This window comes from Rhinatrema bivittatum, chromosome 3 (assembly GCF_901001135.1).
Source record: "Rhinatrema bivittatum chromosome 3, aRhiBiv1.1, whole genome shotgun sequence".
Taxonomy (NCBI): Eukaryota; Metazoa; Chordata; class Amphibia; order Gymnophiona; family Rhinatrematidae; genus Rhinatrema; species Rhinatrema bivittatum.
Genome location: NC_042617.1, coordinates 93,005,640 through 93,023,524, shown reverse-complemented (window position 1 = coordinate 93,023,524; position 17,885 = coordinate 93,005,640). Strand labels below are relative to the sequence as shown.

Below are 17,885 nucleotides of genomic sequence, written 5' to 3'. Positions count from 1 at the left end.
ACCGGCGCTGATTTCCCAGACCTTGAAGATTCTAGAAGTACCTGGGGCAGATTCCATGTCTGAGCCAAAGAAATATCCCATTTTGGTTTCTTTGCGTAAAGCCTCTTGTTTTTTCCCTTTTATGTAGGCCATTCAAGATTTGATTGAACTTGAGTGGGACGCCCCAGAAGCTAATATCTCACATACTCAATGTATACCCTGTTTGTTGCTTGCTCACAGTTTATTGATTATTATATTATATTAGTATTATTATTAGTAGTAGTAGTATTATCATTATTATTACTATTATTATATAATTTATAGTTGTATTATTTGTTTAATGTTAATTGTTCCATGTACACCATGCCCATGGTATTTCTAATTCTGGTTATCTGTAAACCGAAGCGATATGTACTTGTACATGATCTTCGGTATATAAAAGCTTTAAATAAATAAATAATCAATCAAAGGGGGTTGGGCTTTGGAAGACCTATACCCCCTGGATCCAGTAATGAGAAAGTGGTTGCACTTGTCTGTGCCGCCTCTAAGTGGATGACTATCCCTGTGAAGGGAGGAGCAGTCTTGAAGGATGTGCATGATAGGAGAATTGAGGCCATCCTTAAGCAAGAATTTGAAGCAGTGGCAATGACCTTGCAGAAAGCTTCCTGTTGTACCCTGGTGGCTCGCTCTTGTTTACTTCGCTCTCAGGAGGTTGATGAACCTGGAGTGAATTCCAGGGCAGTTATGGAGCCAGAAACTGCCTTTTTAACAGATGCGGGCTGCAATTTGGTCTGGACCTGAGCCAGAGGGGTGGCTTTGGTAATAGTGGACAGACATCAGTTATGGCTGAGAAGTTGGTTGGCCAATGCGACCTCCAAGGATAACCTTATGAAATTGCCCTTTAAAAGCTCGCTCTTGTTTGGGAGTGAGTTGGAGAAATTTGCCACTAAGCGGGGCGAATCCCAGGGTCCTCGGTTGCCAGAGGATAAGGAGCAGGCGCTGCCCTCCTTTGGCATGAGGGGTCATACCAGGAGTTCCAGGCATTTTTGACCACACAGAGGAACAACCTTTTGAGAGGACTCAACCTTTCATTAGGTCTCAGTCCTTTCGTCCCAGACAGTCCAGGCTGGGCGCAGGCTCGGGTAGTGGAACCTCCCGAGCCTCCCCATGAAGGTTTGATAACCCACCCCCAGGAACAGGAGATTGGGGGGGGGCACCTCTCATATATTTTTTTTTTATCAGAGGTGATATGGCAGGGATATATGCTGGAGTTTCCCAGTGTTCCTTGGGACGTGTTCTTGGTGTCTCCCTGTCCATCCCCGCAGAAGCAAGCAGTGGAGTGTACATTGTCAAGGCTCCTCAGTCTGAGGGCTCGGGTCCCAGTGCCCATGTCTCAAGAGAATACAGGTCGATATTCCATTTATTTCATTGTGCCCAAGAAGGGAGGGCTCCTTTCATCCTATCCTGGATCTCAAAGGGGTCAGCTATCATTTGTGGATGACTCATTTGCACTCCGTGATAATGGTCGAGCAGTTAGAAGAATTTCTGACTTCCTTGGATCTGTCCAAGGCATACCTCTATATTCCCAACCGATTGGAGCACAGTTTTCTGCGTTTCACAGTGTTTGGGTGCCTTTATCCGTTTCAGGTGCTGCCTTTTGGTCTGGCCACCGCTCCCAGAACTTTTTCCAAGGTTATGTTGGTGGTGGCAGCAGAGTTGAGAGAGGATGGGATGCTGGTACACTCGTATTTGTCAACTGGCTGATTCAGGCCAAGTCTCTGGAAGAGAGCTGCTTGGTGAGCCACAAGGTGATCTCCCCATTGTAGGAGCTCGGTTGAGTGGTGAACCTAGTCAAGAGCAGTCTTCAGCCATCTCAGTCATTAGAGTATCTTGGTGTTTGGTTCAACACAAAGTAGTTTCTTGCCGGAAACTCGTATTCAGAAGTTGATGGCACAGGTGCGTTTCTTAATGAACGCTATACGCCCGACAGTGTGGTCCTATCTACAGGTACTCTGATGGCGGCAACCCTGGAAGTGGTGGCGAGGGTGCATATGCATCCTCTTGAGCGCTCCCTGCTGTCTTGTTGGAGCCCACAGTCTCAGGACTATTCGATTCGGCTCCACCTGCCGATGGAGGTCTTCTCTCAACTACAGTGGTGGTTGCAAGAGGATCATCTAAGAAAGGGAGTTTCCCTAAAATCGCCGGACTCATTAGTACTCACGGTGGCTGCGAGCCTCCAGGGTGAGAAACTCGCTTTCAGGAACTGACAGCACATGGGTGCTGAAGTACAGAAGAGTCTCTGTGAAACATCAGTTGGTTAGAAGCCCAGGCAGTCTGGTTGGCATGCTTGCAGTTCTGCAGCAGGTCGCAGGGTAGAGCAGTCCGGATAATGTCTGACAATGCAACGATAGTGGCTTACATCATTCAGCAGTGAGGAACCAAGAAGCCAGCAAGTTTCACAGGAGATAGACCAACTTATGGAATGGGCAGAAGTGCATCTTCAGGAGATCTCGGCCTCACACATTTCGACCAATGCGTAACATTTTCTTGCGGTTACTGATGTTAAAAACTGTGTTTCTTGTGGTGATTTGTTCTGCACATCGAATATCTGAGCTGCAGGCTTGGTCTTGCCGGGAGCCATTCCTTTGGGTGACCCCAGGGGCGATACAGATGTGTACTATTCCTTCCCTTTTGCCAAAAGTGGTCTCAGATTTTTACTTGAATCATTCCATTTCCCTGCCTTCTCTTGATATGGAAAGAGATACAGAGAAATATCGCCTGTTGCGACCCCTCAATGTCAAGAGACATGTCGTGAAGTATCTGGAGGTTTCTAAACCTTTCCATAAGTCAGATCGCCTGTTTGTCCTTCATGATGGAGGTAAACAGGGTGAGCCGGCTTCGCGGGTTACAATAGCTCACTCCATTATGTAGTCCCGGGGGGATTCTGCTCTACTGCGGAGCACAGAATTTGTGCAGAATTGCCAAATTCTGCGCAGAAAATAGCAGAGGAGACCCCGGCATGCTGTGAATGGAGCGCGTACCGCATGTGCAGCGGGGATGCCCTGCGGTCATAGCGAAGATGAAGGCCCCGGCGCGCTGTGCGCTGTGAAATGGAAAGCCCCCGTGTGCCGCGAACGGAATGTGCTCCGCTCGCAGCGAAGAAGGAAGGCCCCGGTGAGAGTGTGTGTGTGTGTGTGTGTAGAGAGAGAGCATGGGAGGTAAGAGAGCAGGGGGGGGGGGATGCTTGAGTGTGGGTTTCAGAGAGAGGGAGCCTATATGAGGTGATTGTGAAGGAATGTGTATGTGTGTGAGAAATTGGGAGCTCATGTGTATGAAAAAGGGATTGTGTGTATGTAAGAGTGCTAGCCTGTGTGAAGGGATTGTGTATGTGTGAGACGGAGCCTGTGTGAACAGGTGCGTGAGAGAGAGACATAGGTAGCCTGTGTGAGGATGTATGTGTAAGAGAGAAAGGGAGCTTGGGTGGGTGTGTGTGCAAGAGAGGGGGCCCTCTATGAGGGGATGTGTGTATGCGAGAGAGTGATAGAGCCTGTGTGAGGGTGTGAGAATGTGTACTAGAGAAAGGGGCATGTGTGTGAGAGAGGGAGGGACAGAGGGAGCCTGTGTGAGGGGCAGTACTGAGAATGGGGTCAAACTCTGGGAGTGGCGATAGAGTAGAAGGGGTTGAGCCTAGAGATGGAGGGAGAGATACTGGCAGGTGGAGGAGTTGGGGCCTGAGAGGACAAAGTGGCCAGGGGAGTAGGGAGAGCGAGTGAAAGGGGCACTCTTACAGTGAATTTCTAGGGAAATTCTGCTCAAAATATTTAAAATTCTGCATCTTTAAGTAATAACTTTTTTCTGTATTAATTTAAAACATAATTACAAAGACTGTCATGTAAATTGTTTTATTTTGACCAATATAAATTTTGCAGAATTTTAAGGTTTTGTGCGCAGAATTCCCCCAGGAGTAATTAAGGAGGTAGTCATGGCCGCGTATGTGGATGCTGAAAAGCCGTTACCTAGACAGGTAGGGCTCATTCCACTAGGGCTCAGGCAGTGTCATGGGAGGAAGTTAGATTGTCTCTCAATGACATTTGCCGAGCTGCGACATGGTCCTCTTACACACCTTTTCTAGGTATTACCATCTGGATGTGCAGGCCCAGGAGGACACAGTCTTTGCAAGTGCAGTTTTGACAGGATCGCGGGCAGCCTCCCACTGTGATCAGGAATAACTTGGATACTTCCCACTGGTCCTGAATTTATCTGTCTGAGTGCTAGGAAATGAGAAATTACTATTTACCTGAACATTTCCTTTTCCTTAGACCAGACAGATGAATTTAGCTTCCCACCCTTGGCTGCCGAATGATTGTGCTATAGGCCTTCTGCGTGGCTATGTGTTCCAGGGATTACTGGTAAGTATTACTCCAGTCCCTAGACTGGCGTCGGTGCATTCTTTGAGTTTAATGTTTTCTGTTGGCTGAGTACTGAAATGGTTATCTGTTATTAATCAGATTTTGCTAGTCTGTCCACAGTTGACTTTTGAACAGAATACTGGCAGGCTGATGTCACTGCAGGAGTATATATACTGTAACATCAGCTCAGCTCCGTCTCTATCTCGTAGAGGTGCATGACCCACTGGTCCTGAATTTATCTGTCTGGTCTAAGGAAAAGGAAATTATCAAGTAATTTCTCATTTTTGGTGATAGCCAGCTAACTTTAGGACCAGCAAAGAGCAGCTAACTATTTTAGATAGCTGGGTATATTCAGCACCACTGAATATCCCAGCTAAGTTAGCCAGATAAATTTCTGGCTAATTTTGCTGGCCAGCTAGCCACTGAAAATTGACTCCTATATTTTGCAGCCAAACTTTTAATTCGACACACACTTCATTTGCAGCCAGTTCCCCATTCTTTTTCTCTTGACCCTATATACTCTTTCCTGTTCGTACCCCGAATCAGTCCAGACAAGTGTGTTCATTCATCCCTACCAGCAGATGCAGGGTACAAAGCTTTGAGGCACTGCTACATAACAAAGCGTGCCACCTGCAGTTCCTCAGTATTTCTCTGCCTCCAGAAGATGGTAGACATGCAAACATGCAGTTCTAACTGAAATTGTGGAGATAGTGAAAAGAAGTTGGTGGAGCTCCCCAAAGTGTTAGGTTCCTTTGTGGGCCATCCCTCTGGTTGAGCCAGATGTCCGGGGGGTTGGAAACTCCTGTCTGTTGTAGCCCGTTGCTTCTGGAGGTTTTGATAGCTTCGGGACTGGCTCCCTCTTACCTTCGATGTCTCCTCCTGTCAGCCGCTGCTCAGGAAAGTACCCTTTCTTTTGTACTTTGTTTATTAGTTTAAAAAAAAGAGAGATTTTTAGGAAGGGGAAACTAGAGCAGGGTTATTTATTCCTGTGAGGCTGGGAGATTCAGTCTAAGGCCGGTATCTGTCAGCAGGAGCTGTTCGGGCCTGCAGGAGGGAGAGCTGAAGGAGTCTGCCGCTGTTTCCTTTTTCCCTCAGTGGGGAAAGCTTGTGGAGCAGTCAGTCCGGGGCGAGCGTCGCTCTGGCCACTGAGTCCCACCGTGCGCAGCTCAAGCCAACGCATTTCGCTCATTTTCATCAGAACGGTGCGGTGTGGCAGCCACATGGTGCGGCCTACTTCAGTGTTGGTACATTTTGGCCGCGTTGCGCTCCTGCTCTTGGCGGATGGCGCCTAAGCCACGCATGGCAGCTTACAGGGCCTGCGGGCTTTGGTCAGCTCATCTTACTTCCTGCTCCCTCCGCACAGGCTGTGCATCAGGAGCAGAGAGAACCTCTGCGGACGGCTCCAAGGAGAGGAGGGCCTTCCAATTATCGGGGGCAAAGCCTGTGGCCCCGGGGTGGGGGGGGTGTGGGTTCTGTCGCAACCACGGGAGATTGGGTCCTGGGATCTTCAGCCCGCTGAGAGCCTGGAGATTCCCCTCCCCCCTCTCCCCTGTGGTGCAGGGGGATGAGAATCAGGAAGGAGGTGCAGGGCTCCGATGGCAGTCTTCTCTCACATGGTGCTGAGGAACCGGAGGAGTTTTTTCCAGAGTTTGTCCTGCTGTTACACAGAGCCTTACTTGCCTGGAAAGGTGCAGGAGAGAGGTCCAGAGAGAGACGGACTAGTGTCTCATCTAAGAGGCCAAGGCTGGCATCGGCGGGAGGTTTGAGAGATCTGCTTAAGCTGGGCTTGCGGCCTGCTGGTGCTGAGGTTGATCTCAGAGATCTGGATGATTCTGTTGATATGCAGGATGATCCTGCCTCCCATCAGGGAGCAGACCCAGACATGGACCCCAGTGGGGTCCTAGTGTGGTCTGTCTGTTTAAAAAGGAGGAGCTCCGTCCCCTCATCTCTCCAGTGTTGGAGGAGTTGGGGTGAAGATGACTCAGGAAGAGTCCAACCATGAGGGAGTGAATCCGGTTCTGGATGGGCTGTGTGGTCCTCTCACTACCTTCCCGTTGTCTAAGAAGATTCAGAAGCTGATCATTCGGAAGTGGGATTTCCCGGAAGCAAGCTTGAAGGTCGGTAGGGCTTTGGCTCGCTCTGTCCTTAGATGGAGGAAAACCTGCATTGCCTAAAGATTCCTAAGGTGGATGCAGCAGTCTCTGTGGCGACTAAGAAGACTACGATCCCAGTAGCAGGTTCAAGCGCTCTGAAGAATGTTCAGGACCACAAGCTGGAAATTCAGCTAAAGCACATGTTTGAGGTATCTGCCTTGAGCTTATGGTAGCAGCCTGATGCAGCGGGCCTGTTTGTGTTGGTTTCAGAAAGCACAGGAGTAGATTTCTACCAGACGCTCAGTCCAGGGCATTCCACGTGCTTGGAGGCGGGAGTAGCCTACGTGGCAGATGTGCTGTATGATTTGTTGCGTGCATCCACTAGGGGCATGGTCGCTGTGGCAGCACGCAGGCTTTTGTAGTTGCACAATTTGTCAGCGGACCTATGGTCCAAATCCCAGCTGTGTACACTGCCTTTTAAAGGAAGGCTTCTGTTTGGTGAGGATTTGGATCAGCTGATGAAATCTTTGGCAGAGTCCAAAAGGAACCGTTTGCCGGAGGAAGAGAAGAGCAATAAGAAGGTTTTTCCTTCCAGGTCCCAGTTTCAGGATTCGCAGAGATTTCATTCCACCAAAGGGGCCTCTGATTCAAGGGCAAAACAGTTGTCGGGACACCAGCAATCCTTTCGGGGTTCCCGCAGGTCCTCTAGAGATGGAGCCGTTCAAGGGATGGGAGCAGGAAAGTCTTCCCAATGATGCCAGGCTTGCCCACTCCTCAGTGGAAGCGGTAGGAGACAGGTTGTTCTGCTTTTATGGGAAGTGAATCAAGATCACCTTGGACTGGTGGGTCCTGGAATTGCTAAAAGACTTACATGTTGGAATTTTCGTGCTCGATCAGGGAGGCTTTTCTGGAGTTACACTGTTCATCGAGAAAGAAACAAGGAGCATGGAGGAGACTCTGCAAAGGTTGCTAAGTTTGAGCGCAATAGTCCCCATCCCTCCGGATGAGCGAGGGCGGGGGTAGGTACTCCATTTATTTTGTGGTTCCCAAGAAAGAGGGCACTTTTTGACCCATTCTGGACTTGCAACAGATAAATGTAGCCTTGCGGGTTCCACTTTTTCACATGGAGCCGTTGTATATAGTGATAGCAGAGGTCCGCAGAGGAGAGAGTTCCTGGCATCTTTGGACCTGACTGAGGCATATCTTCATATTTCCATTCGAAAGGATCATCGGAGGTTTGAGCCCTTCCTTTTAGGTTGGCTATGGCTCCCTGCACCTTCATGAAGGTGATGGTGGTGGTGGCAGCGGCCTTGAGGTGAGAGGAAATCCTGGCCCATCCATATCTGGGTGATTGGCTGATTCTGGCGAAGATGGAGGAAGAGTGCGGTCGGTCCATACAAAGAATTTTGGATACCCTGAGATCTCTGGTTTGAGTGATCAATGTAGTTAAGAGTGTACTGATTCCATCTCGGACGTTGGAGTACCTAGGAGCCCTTTTCGATACCCAGAAGGGCCTCTTGACAGCAGACAGGTTGTCATAGGTGCCTGTCGGTGCCGAAAGTCTGGGATTACTTGTAAGTGCTGGGCTCCATAGCCTCGACTTTGGACTTGGTTCCCTGGGCCTTTGCTCACGTGTGTCCTTTGTGAAAAGGCGCTTTTGGCCAAGTGGAATCCGTTGTCAGAGGAGTATAATCTGCCATTACCTCTTCTACAAGAATCCAGGTCCAGTCTTTCATGGTGGCTGTCAAGGGCCAACTTGGAAAAAGGATTGTGCTTGGATGCCCCAGATCGGTGGTGGTGACCACAGGTGCCAGCCTCAAGGGCTGGGGGGGCAATGTGCCTGGTACAGTTGGCTCAGGGTCTCAGGTCAGTGGCGGAGGCATCCTGGTTGATCAGTAGCCTGGAGACGAGGGCAGTGCGCAGATCCCTGGAGGTGTTCCTGCCTTTGGTCCAGGGACGCATATTTCGAGTGTTTTCAAACAATGCGACAATGGCGGCATACGTCAGCCAGTAAGGAGGAACCAAGTGTCCCTCAGTGGCTCGGGAGATGCAGCTGCTGTTTGTGTGGGTGAAATGCCATCTTGAGGGGATTGTGGCCTCGCTCATCGCAGGATTGGACAACATGCAGGCGGATTTCCTCAGCAGGCAGCAGCTAGATCTGGGGTAGTGGGAACTGTCCCTGGAAGCCTGGAATTCACATTTGTGACAGATGGGGTGTTCCCCAGTTGGACATCATGGCAACGTGGGCCAATGCAAAGACGTTGAGGTTTTTAGTTGCAAGAGGCAGTCCGGTTCGATGAGACTAGATGCTCTAGTGTGCCCCTGGCCAACCGGAATTTTTCTGTATGTGTTTCCTCCGTAGCCTCTCATTGGTCGCGTTCTGCGACGCATAGAGTTGTATCCAGGAACGGTGGTGCTGGTGGCACCAGAGTGGCGTGATTTCCATGGTTTGTGGATCTTGTGCATCTCACAGTAGAAGGTCCCATCAGGCTGGCTTATCTGCCGTGCTTGCTTTGGCAGGGCCCCTGTATTTTCGGATAGGGAAGATCACTTTGGTCTCGCAGTTTGCGGCTGAAAGGCTATTCAGAACCGGTTATTTCCACGCTCCTCTACATCTCTGATTTATGCCAGGCTCTGGAGGGCCTTTGAATCGTGGTGCCTACTTCAGAAAATGGATCCTTTATCTGTGGATGTTCCTCGGATCTTAGCCTTTTTGCAGAAGGGTTTTTGTCTAAGGGTTTAGCCTATAGCTCCCTCCGTATTCAGATATCCGCTTGGGTTCCCTTAGGGGCAAGTTGCAGGGGAAGTCTTTTGGCCTCTCATTCTGTTGTGGCTTGTTTCTGGAAGAAGTCAAGCATTTGTGGCCTCTGGTTCAGAAGTTGTGTCCAGATTGGAATCTCAATTTGGTTTTGCTGGTACGCTGTGGAGCGCCTTTTGAGCCTTTGAGAAGGGCGACATTGAAGACAGTGTTTCTGGTAGCCATTTGTTCTGCCAGGCGGATTTCAAAATTGAAGGTGCTGTCATGCAGAGATCCTTTTCTGCACATTTCTAATATCGGAGTCACATTGCGCAGGGTCCCCTTTCTTATGGAAGGTGGTGACCTCTTTTCATGGGAATCGGATGGTGGAGTTGCTGGCCTTTCCAGAGTGGTCTAAGGATTCCCCACAGGAATCCTGCATCTTTTGGATGTGTGACTCACTTGGTTGCGGTATTTGGAAGTCACAAATTCCTTAGGCGACAATTTGCTCTGCTTATGTTTGTAAGGGTCATCAGATACCAGTGGCTGTGAAGGCACATTCTATTAGAGCATGAGCGGCTTCTTGGACTGAGTGTCAACTGCTTTCTCCACAGGAGTTTTGTCATGCGGTGACGTTGTCTTCTCTTCACACTTTTACCAAACATTACCGCTTGGATGTGCGGGCGCCAGAGGAGGCGTTTTTTTGGGGAAAGTGTGTTGGGTGCAGGTCTTTCGAGTTCCCTCCCAGAATTAGAGGGGCTTGGGTACATCCCACTTGTCTGGATTGATCCGGGGTACGAACAGGAAAGGAAAATTGGTTCTTAATTGCTAATTTTCATTCCTGAAGTAGCATGGACCAGTCCAGAGACCCGTCCCCATGTTTCAAAAGACTTCCTCTCTTCTGCTGAGTTGATAAGTGATATGCTCAGAGTAATGAGAAGTGTACATAGTTTTTAGGTTTGTTTTTTTTCAGGGGGCTCCAGTCTTTAAGTATCTGTTCGCCCCAGGTTTATTGGGGTTTATTAAGGCAGATATCTTGGCTTGGGTGCAGGTCAATACTGAAGGACTGCAGGTGGCACTCTTGGTTATGTAGCAGTGCCTGAAAGCTTTGTTCTCTGCCTCCATCTGCTGGTAGGGATGCATAAACCCACTTGTCTGGGCTGATCCGTGGTACTTCAGGAACGAAAATTAGCAGGTAAGAACCAATTTTCCTATAATTTTTCTCTTCTGTCTTATTCTTGCTGGTTTAGCTGTTCCTCTTTCTATTGACCCCATAATCATAGGCAGCTTCTCTTCTCTATCTCCTGCTCTCAGACGTTTATCTGACAGCCTGTGTCCAGTCACTGGCAATTTTCTCTCCTTCCTGTGGTAGGCAGCTGCTCTTCATTTTTCTCTCTACATACATCATCACTTCTGCTTCTCCTCCTGGAAGAGATCTCTCTCCTGCTGGATTTTTTTTTTTTTTGCTTGGTTTGTTTTACTTCTATTTTTCTCTTCCCTCTTCCCTCTAGCCTCTTTCCCCTTCCCTCCAATCTGTCTTCTATTCTGGCAGGGTTTAGCCTCAGCAGCTTTGCCTGGGCCAGCAGCAGGCACCAAGTTTTAGGTTGTTCTGGAATTTTCCATCCATGTGTGTATGCATATGCAGCATTTGGATCACACAGGTAGTAGTAATGAGGGCCATATCGAGAGGTGAGGTGGTGAGGAGAGGAAGATCCCCAGTCTGATCAGCTATTTCAGGTACAGCTGAAAGCTCTGGGTAGTGGGCCACATCATCAAATTACATAAGAACATGTTTTACTGAGCTGGTTCAGACCCAAGGTCCATCAAGCCCAGCTTCCTGTTTCCAGCAGTGCCCAATCCAGGACACAAGTACCTAGCAGGATTCCTAAGTTCAATAGATTGCAAGTTGCTTATCCCAGGGATAAGCAGTGGATTTCCCAAAGTCCACCTTAATAATAAAGCTTTTTACAGTGAAAACAGGGAATAAGAAGTATGAACTAACAGGCAAAAGAACATCAACACACAGCACAAAGTTACCAAGATGCGTTTTCGCACATTTTATTATTTTCTCTCATACTTTAATTTGAATACTTGATAGAGCCAGTATAAAGTATAACTCTTTTATATGGTTACCCTGGTAATCATTTGTATGGACAAATACCATGTCACCTTTCACTTAGTTTGTATTATTGAAACATGTAACAGAAATTATTGGCACTTTGTAAGATAGTATTACCCTAGCTGAACATTAATTATATGTGCCTTTTTGTAAACCGTTGTGATGGTGCACATCCAAATGACAGTAGAGAAAATTTTTTTTAAATAAATAAATACATTATGGACTTTTCTTCCAGAAACTTGTGCAAACCTTTTTAAAACCCAGCTACATTAACAGCTTTTACCACATCCTCTGGCAAGGAATTCCATGCACTGAATAAAGAAAGTATTTTCTCTTATTAGTTTTAACTGTATTACCTAGTAACTTCATTGCATGTCCCCTGGTCTTTGTACTTTTTGAAAGTGTAAACTGCTTTGCGTTTCCCCATTCCAGTCCAAGTCCACTCATTATTTTATTGACCTCTTACCATAATCTCCCCTTAGCTGTCTCTCTTCCAAGCTGAAGAGACCTAATTTTTTTAATCTTTCCTCATAGGGAAATCATTCCATCCCCTTTATTATTTTGGTCCCCTTCTCTGTACTTTTTCTAATTCCACCTTATCTTTTTTGAGATGTAGTGACCAGAACTGCACACAGTATGATATTCTCTATTTTATTCTCCAAGTCTTTCCTAATAATTCCCAGCATTCTATTTGCTTTATTGGCCGCCGCACACTGGGTAGAGGATTTCAACATATCCATCCCATCCAGCAAACAGGCCCACCTTGCCTCAATGCGAAATCAAGCAATTTCAATAACAGGCCCCGCACTATGGAACAAATTACCCGCAAATCTCAGAATGGAACCCTCATCACAGAACTTCAAGAAATCACTAAAATCATGGCTATTCCAAAAAGTCTACCCAGCTAACAGTTAACCCCATGCCATCCCCAACAACCAATACCAAACAGATCCCCAGTCCCCGCACATAACCCACAATGAGAACTTTCAATAGTCAAATCATCGTTAGCTGTTATATTGTTAAGATAACAAATCGCCTTTAATTTACAATGTAAGAATTTTATACATTGCAAAACCTTATTTCGCTGTAATTTTACAATGGCTCAATGTAAAAATAGTATGACCTGTTATCACACTATCTCACTAAATACTATGTAAACCGATGTGATACTCTTGGGTGAATGTCTGTATATAAAAACAAATAAATAAATCCACGATGACACCTAGATCTTTTTCCTTGGTGGTGGCTGCCAATGTAGAACCTTGCATTATGTAACTACTGTATCGTTTGGGTTCCTTTTCACTATGGTGCATCATTTTGCAAGTGTCCACATTAAATGCCATCTGCTATTTGGATGCCCAGTCTTGCAAGGTCCTCTTGCTGTGCATTTGCACCTGTTTACAGATAAGTTAATTGATTATTCTTGAGCCCCTTCCCCCGCCAAATTTAGGTGAAAAACAGTGATGATAATGGAAACAAGTTAGCATAATAGGTAATGTTTTCATGGATATTTCTGATATCACTTGCTAGAAATTTAAAATAAATCATTTATTTCTTTATGTAGAGGAAGTAAGCAATCTAGAACTTCCTACTGACAATCACTATAACTTTGAGTAAATCCCCTGAGAGGTATCTGCTTATGTTGCAGCTCTTTAGGCTAGGGATTCTGTATTTGTATGTACTTTGCTATACAGTACTCTAGTTTTGGGCACCATGAAAGTACTGAAATAAATACATATGTATTTGTTCTTTCAGAAGAATTATGTTTGAAAAACAGTGGATCTGTCTGGATAATGCTATTGAACATCTTTATGGAACCAGCTTTGACATAACTGGTGGTGGGAACCTGCAGCCAAGGAGGAAGCGGGCAGAGACTACTACAGGTATGAATTGAAGCTGGGACTGCGGAGGGATGCGTAAGAGTCATAGTTTAGCATCAGTAATGAAGATATAAAGCTTTTCTGCAGGGCGAGCGATACTTTATCTGGGGGGAGGGATGGAGGAGAGAAAAGTGTTTAAGATGAAGTAAATTGAATATTTTCTTTAGTTCATTTCATGAGATCTAGCTGCTCTCTCACTTCCTCTGTGCCGCTTCCTATTGAACTTGTTGGCGCACAGAAACCAGCAACATCTTGAATACCTTTCTCTCTGTGTACCTGGACATGCTTTCGGAGACATTTGTACTCGTAGCCTCAGTGAGTTGTCTGCCTGATGCTAGCCCATGTCAAACATTAGAACCTTGAGAAGGACTCTTAAACCCTGAACTACTGTATGCCTTCACATTAGATAAAGAATGCTATTATAGTATTGACTCACCCTAGATTACTTACTACTAACTGTTATAAGGTAAATGACACCTTCGCCACACTCCACGAGTCACTTGCATAAATAAATATATGAGGAGCCCTCTCCAAACACCTATTAAAATTCTGCAACAGAAAAAATAAAGGGAATAGCACTAAAAAAAACAAACAGAAAAAGTAAAATTGTGCTATTAGGTAAACAAAAGCTTAATCACAGAAATAAAACACTGAAAAACAAGAAATTTACAACAATTATTATTGGGTCCATACAGTCTGTCCACTTATTTCAAAGCCACAGACCCTACTTTATCTCCAGTTTTATCATCGCTTTCTCAGCACTAAGGATTTTCTGTGCCTGTCTCATGCTTTTTGGCATTAAGATGTCGGGGGTTGTTTTTGTCTCATTTCCGTAGATGGAAAAATTAGCCTCCAAATCTATGAGGCTACACTTCCTTACATTACTCCAGAGCTTACCCCATACAGCTTCATATCATGCCCTTTAGTTGTAGACTTTATTTTTCACTGAAAATTGCACTCCTCTTATGTATTTGTCCATGAAAGAGATTTTCTTGAAAGTTCCCCCTGTATTGTGCTCTCCCAACAGATGTAGACAAAGTTCAGGCAGATGGGCTCATTGTAAGATACTTAACTGCGTCCAGTCTTCTTTCTCTAGCAGAGACAGAGAAGACATTTTTTGGCGTACTTTTCAAAGGGAAAGAAGGATTATACGTTTTCCATTTATGTGTGTCTCCATGTGTCCTCTTTCCCCTTCCCCCTATAACTTTTCTGTTTGGTGTCCTCTCAACACCAAATTTGGAAAATGTGTCAGGTTACATGAGGATTCTGACAGGGTTGGCTTTTTTGATTTAATTCATGCACATGACTGGATGTCTGGAAAGTAGACCGGATTAGTTCTGGGTGGAGCTTCTTTTTTCATTTTGTAAATATTTTTTCTCTCTTGTTGGTTACTGTAGAACTGGTTTGCTCACTTCCCTTTCTAGCAGTGTCTCTCTCTCACTCTCTCTCCCCAAATCTTAGAGGTGTCTCGTGAGATGAGGAGAAAACGCTGCTAAAGATTCCTGCTAAGAGAGAGAAGAAACCCTTGGCCCTACAAGGTTTTAGCGATGCGAGGGAAACCCTTGGCCCATAGTTAAGAGATGATGGGCAAGAGAGAGAAGACACTTGGCCCCCACGGTTAATGCACTGCAAGTTTTTACTGGTTCCTTCAGCTGCTGGAGGCTTGACACTTGCGTTTCAGACTTGCTGGAATTTCTGTCAGCTGCTCCCCTGACACTCCCCCTCCCCATGCTGCTGTAACCACTGGGACGGTTCGCTTCATCTGTTGGTACTGGGCTCAGCTGGCTTTTCCAAGTAGATTGAATCTTTTGTGTTTGGCTGCTTAGCACCTTCATATTTTTCCAAAGGAGACTTCTCCATAGTTAATTGCACAGTACATACAGGTTTGTTTGCTTTTTTTTCTTAGAGTCTCTGAGCTGGAATTATCATGTTTGAGACAAACCTCAAAAGTGTTGCGATATGAATAATTTGGTGGGGGAGCTGCTTTCCTTCAAGCAAAACATTATTTCCCCTGCCTTCCTTTTACCACTTTTTTTTGCAAAATTTTAGTGATTGATTATTGTTGGAGTGTAGAACATTTCTTAGAGATTGCAACCATTTTAAATGCTATCTTGCATGTCTTCCAAAGCTTAAAAATGTACATGTCTGTGAAAAGCTTGGTCTGTTAAAAAAAAATATTTAAACTTCCTTAAAAGCTTAACTGGTTATCTGTAGATGCTTGAGGACTGAAAACTGTAACTACTTATTTTGCCACAAATTGATATAAAGAACAAGCTGCTGCCTGCTTACAATGCTGCAGCCCTTTCCTTAGCTTCACTTAAGGAATAGATTTGAAAACTGTCTTACAAGCACAGATGCAAAGTTTATGGTGACTAAATGTAAGCATTAGAAGTTTCTTTTTTTAATAACAAACAGGGATTAGTAATCACTTTTGGTCAAATTTTAAAACTGCCATTCATGCAAATATCGTCACTTATGCACGTATTTTTAAAAGGGCCCGGCCACGCGCGTAAGTGACGATGCAGGGGGCAGGCTGGGGGGGAGGGGGCGTGGTCTGGTCAGAGAGGGGCAGTAAGGAGGCTGGCAGGGACAGCAGCCATTAGCCGCTGTCCCGGGGAAGCGCGCGAATGTTATAAAATCCGCGCGCACCTCTCAAAATCTACCCCTTTGCCTTTTGACAGAAGGCTCAGCATCTATCATTTTCTGATTCCAGCTAAGGAAGACACTGACGTTTCAGGTGTAGCAACATGTTAGTATTTACACCGGTTTCAGTGATTTGAACATCTACTTCAAATCAAATGCCAGTCCTGATCGCTTGTATTCTTTTGATTTATGCAATATAAATAAAATAAAATAGTGTTCCTGGATTCTCTGAACCTGTCTGGTCTTATATTCCAAAACGCTTTGAGCTTTCTCTGATGGCGCTGCTGTCAGACTTCCTAGAAGAGGCTCTACATGTTCCTTCAAAAGTCCATTTGATTAAACTAATGTCCTGAGGGGATTTGCTGTTCATAGAAAATCCAATTTTGTCCCTGTGAGTGACTGGTAATAAATAAATAAAAAATCTAAAAGTATTCTTTCTCACACCTAGGATTTGATGTGATAATTAGTCACAGTTGGAGACAGAGGCATTCCATCATATTTATCAGGCAGTTGAGGCTTTCTAGAAGATAATATAAAAGAATATAAACACCATTACAAAGCAGTGCTATTCCAAAAACCAGCAACTTATGGTTGCAGAAAATCCACCTGTCGTGAGCAGAAGTTAGTGCAGGAATTGGGATTCAGAAAGCAGGTGTTGCAATGAGGAATGCAGAACATATGTTAGTATCATGGTAAGAATGCCTGCAGCTGCTGGTCAGACCCCAGAGACCTGGACAACTAGGAAGAAAATTCCTTCCTTCGCTTCTTCCTTCTCGGACCGACGACTACCACCTCGAGGGCAGGCCTGCGCTATCGGCGCCGCAAACCCACCGGGGTAAGGCCTCTTAATTAAACACTCACCCTCGGTAGGTCCACAGGCCGATCGCGAGGCCATCCACCGCCGTCAACACCACCACCAATCTCCGTCTCCAGCCAGTCCCTCCGGGGACCAGCCCACAGGAACTGATGCGCCAGCCAATCAGACGCGGCCCCGGAGGCATTTAAATCCCTGACCGGACGGCGCCGCGCACCGAGCGACAAAGGGGCCCGCCCCTTTGTGCGCCCCTTAGTGCAGCCCTGCAGGACAGCCCCTATTCTTGAAATTTGACTCTGACCTACCTTTTGAAGTGGGTCCAGTACTACAACTTCCTCCCATCCAAACCCCAGAGCCCTAGGCTCACCCCTCCAACAGGAGTTTGCAGTACCCTTCCTTAGGCTCTACAACATACCGTATTTTTCGCTCCATAAGACGCACTTTTTTTCCCCCAAAAGTGGGGGGAAAATGTATGTGCGTCTTATGGAGCGAATATAAAAAAAAACAAACAAAAATCTAACAACTCCCCCAAGACCTGCTGACTTAATTTACCGCAACCCCCCACCCTCCTGACCCCCCCAAGACCTGCCAAACGTCCCTGGTGGTCCAGCGGGGGTCCAGGAGCGGTCCGGGAACGATCTCCAGGGCGTGGGCCGTCGGCTATCAGTAATCAAAATGGCGCCGACGGCCCTTTGCCCTCACTATGTCACTGGGACCGACCAATAGCAGCGGTCGGTCCCAGTGGCATAGTGAGGGCAAAGGGCCGTCGGCGCCATTTTGATTACTGGCAGCTGACGGCCCACGCCCTGGAGATAGTTCCCAGACCGCTCCTGGACCACCAGGGACGTTTGGCAGGTCTTGGGGGGGTCAGGAGGGTGGGGGGTTGTGGTAAATTAAGTCGGCAGGTCTTGGGGGAGTCAGGATGGTGGGGGTTGTTAATTTAAAGGGTTGGGATGGGGTTTTTTTTGGGGGGGGGGGGAGGGGTTCCCAGAGAAAGAAAAGTTTTCTGATCTGGGGAGTGGACCGAAATGGCCCTCCCCAGACCCGAAAACAAAATGGGGAGGAAAAAAAAAGCTATGCACTCCCCTAATTTGCTCCATAAGACGCCCAGACGCAGAGCCGGTTTAGCACAATTTTTTTTTTTTTTTAATTTTACCCCTCTGAATCCTAGGTGCGTCTTATGGTCAGGTGCGTCTTATGGAGCGAAAAAT

General features: G+C 46.5%; 1 protein-coding gene across 2 annotated transcripts in view; it reads left to right on the top strand.

Annotated features, from left to right (window-relative positions):
* TRMT6 (tRNA methyltransferase 6) overlaps positions 1–17,885 on the top strand; it is an 81,118-nt gene that overhangs the window by 8,975 nt on the left and 54,258 nt on the right. The window contains exons 2-3 of one of the 2 annotated variants that reach the window (XM_029593496.1): positions 12,902–12,906; positions 13,093–13,220. In XM_029593496.1, the coding sequence (XP_029449356.1) occupies positions 13,100–13,220 (121 nt within the window). In that variant the 5' untranslated portion in view covers positions 12,902–12,906; positions 13,093–13,099. The remainder of the gene's footprint in view (positions 1–12,901; positions 12,907–13,092; positions 13,221–17,885) is intronic. The other variant, XM_029593495.1, reaches the window with a different exon arrangement.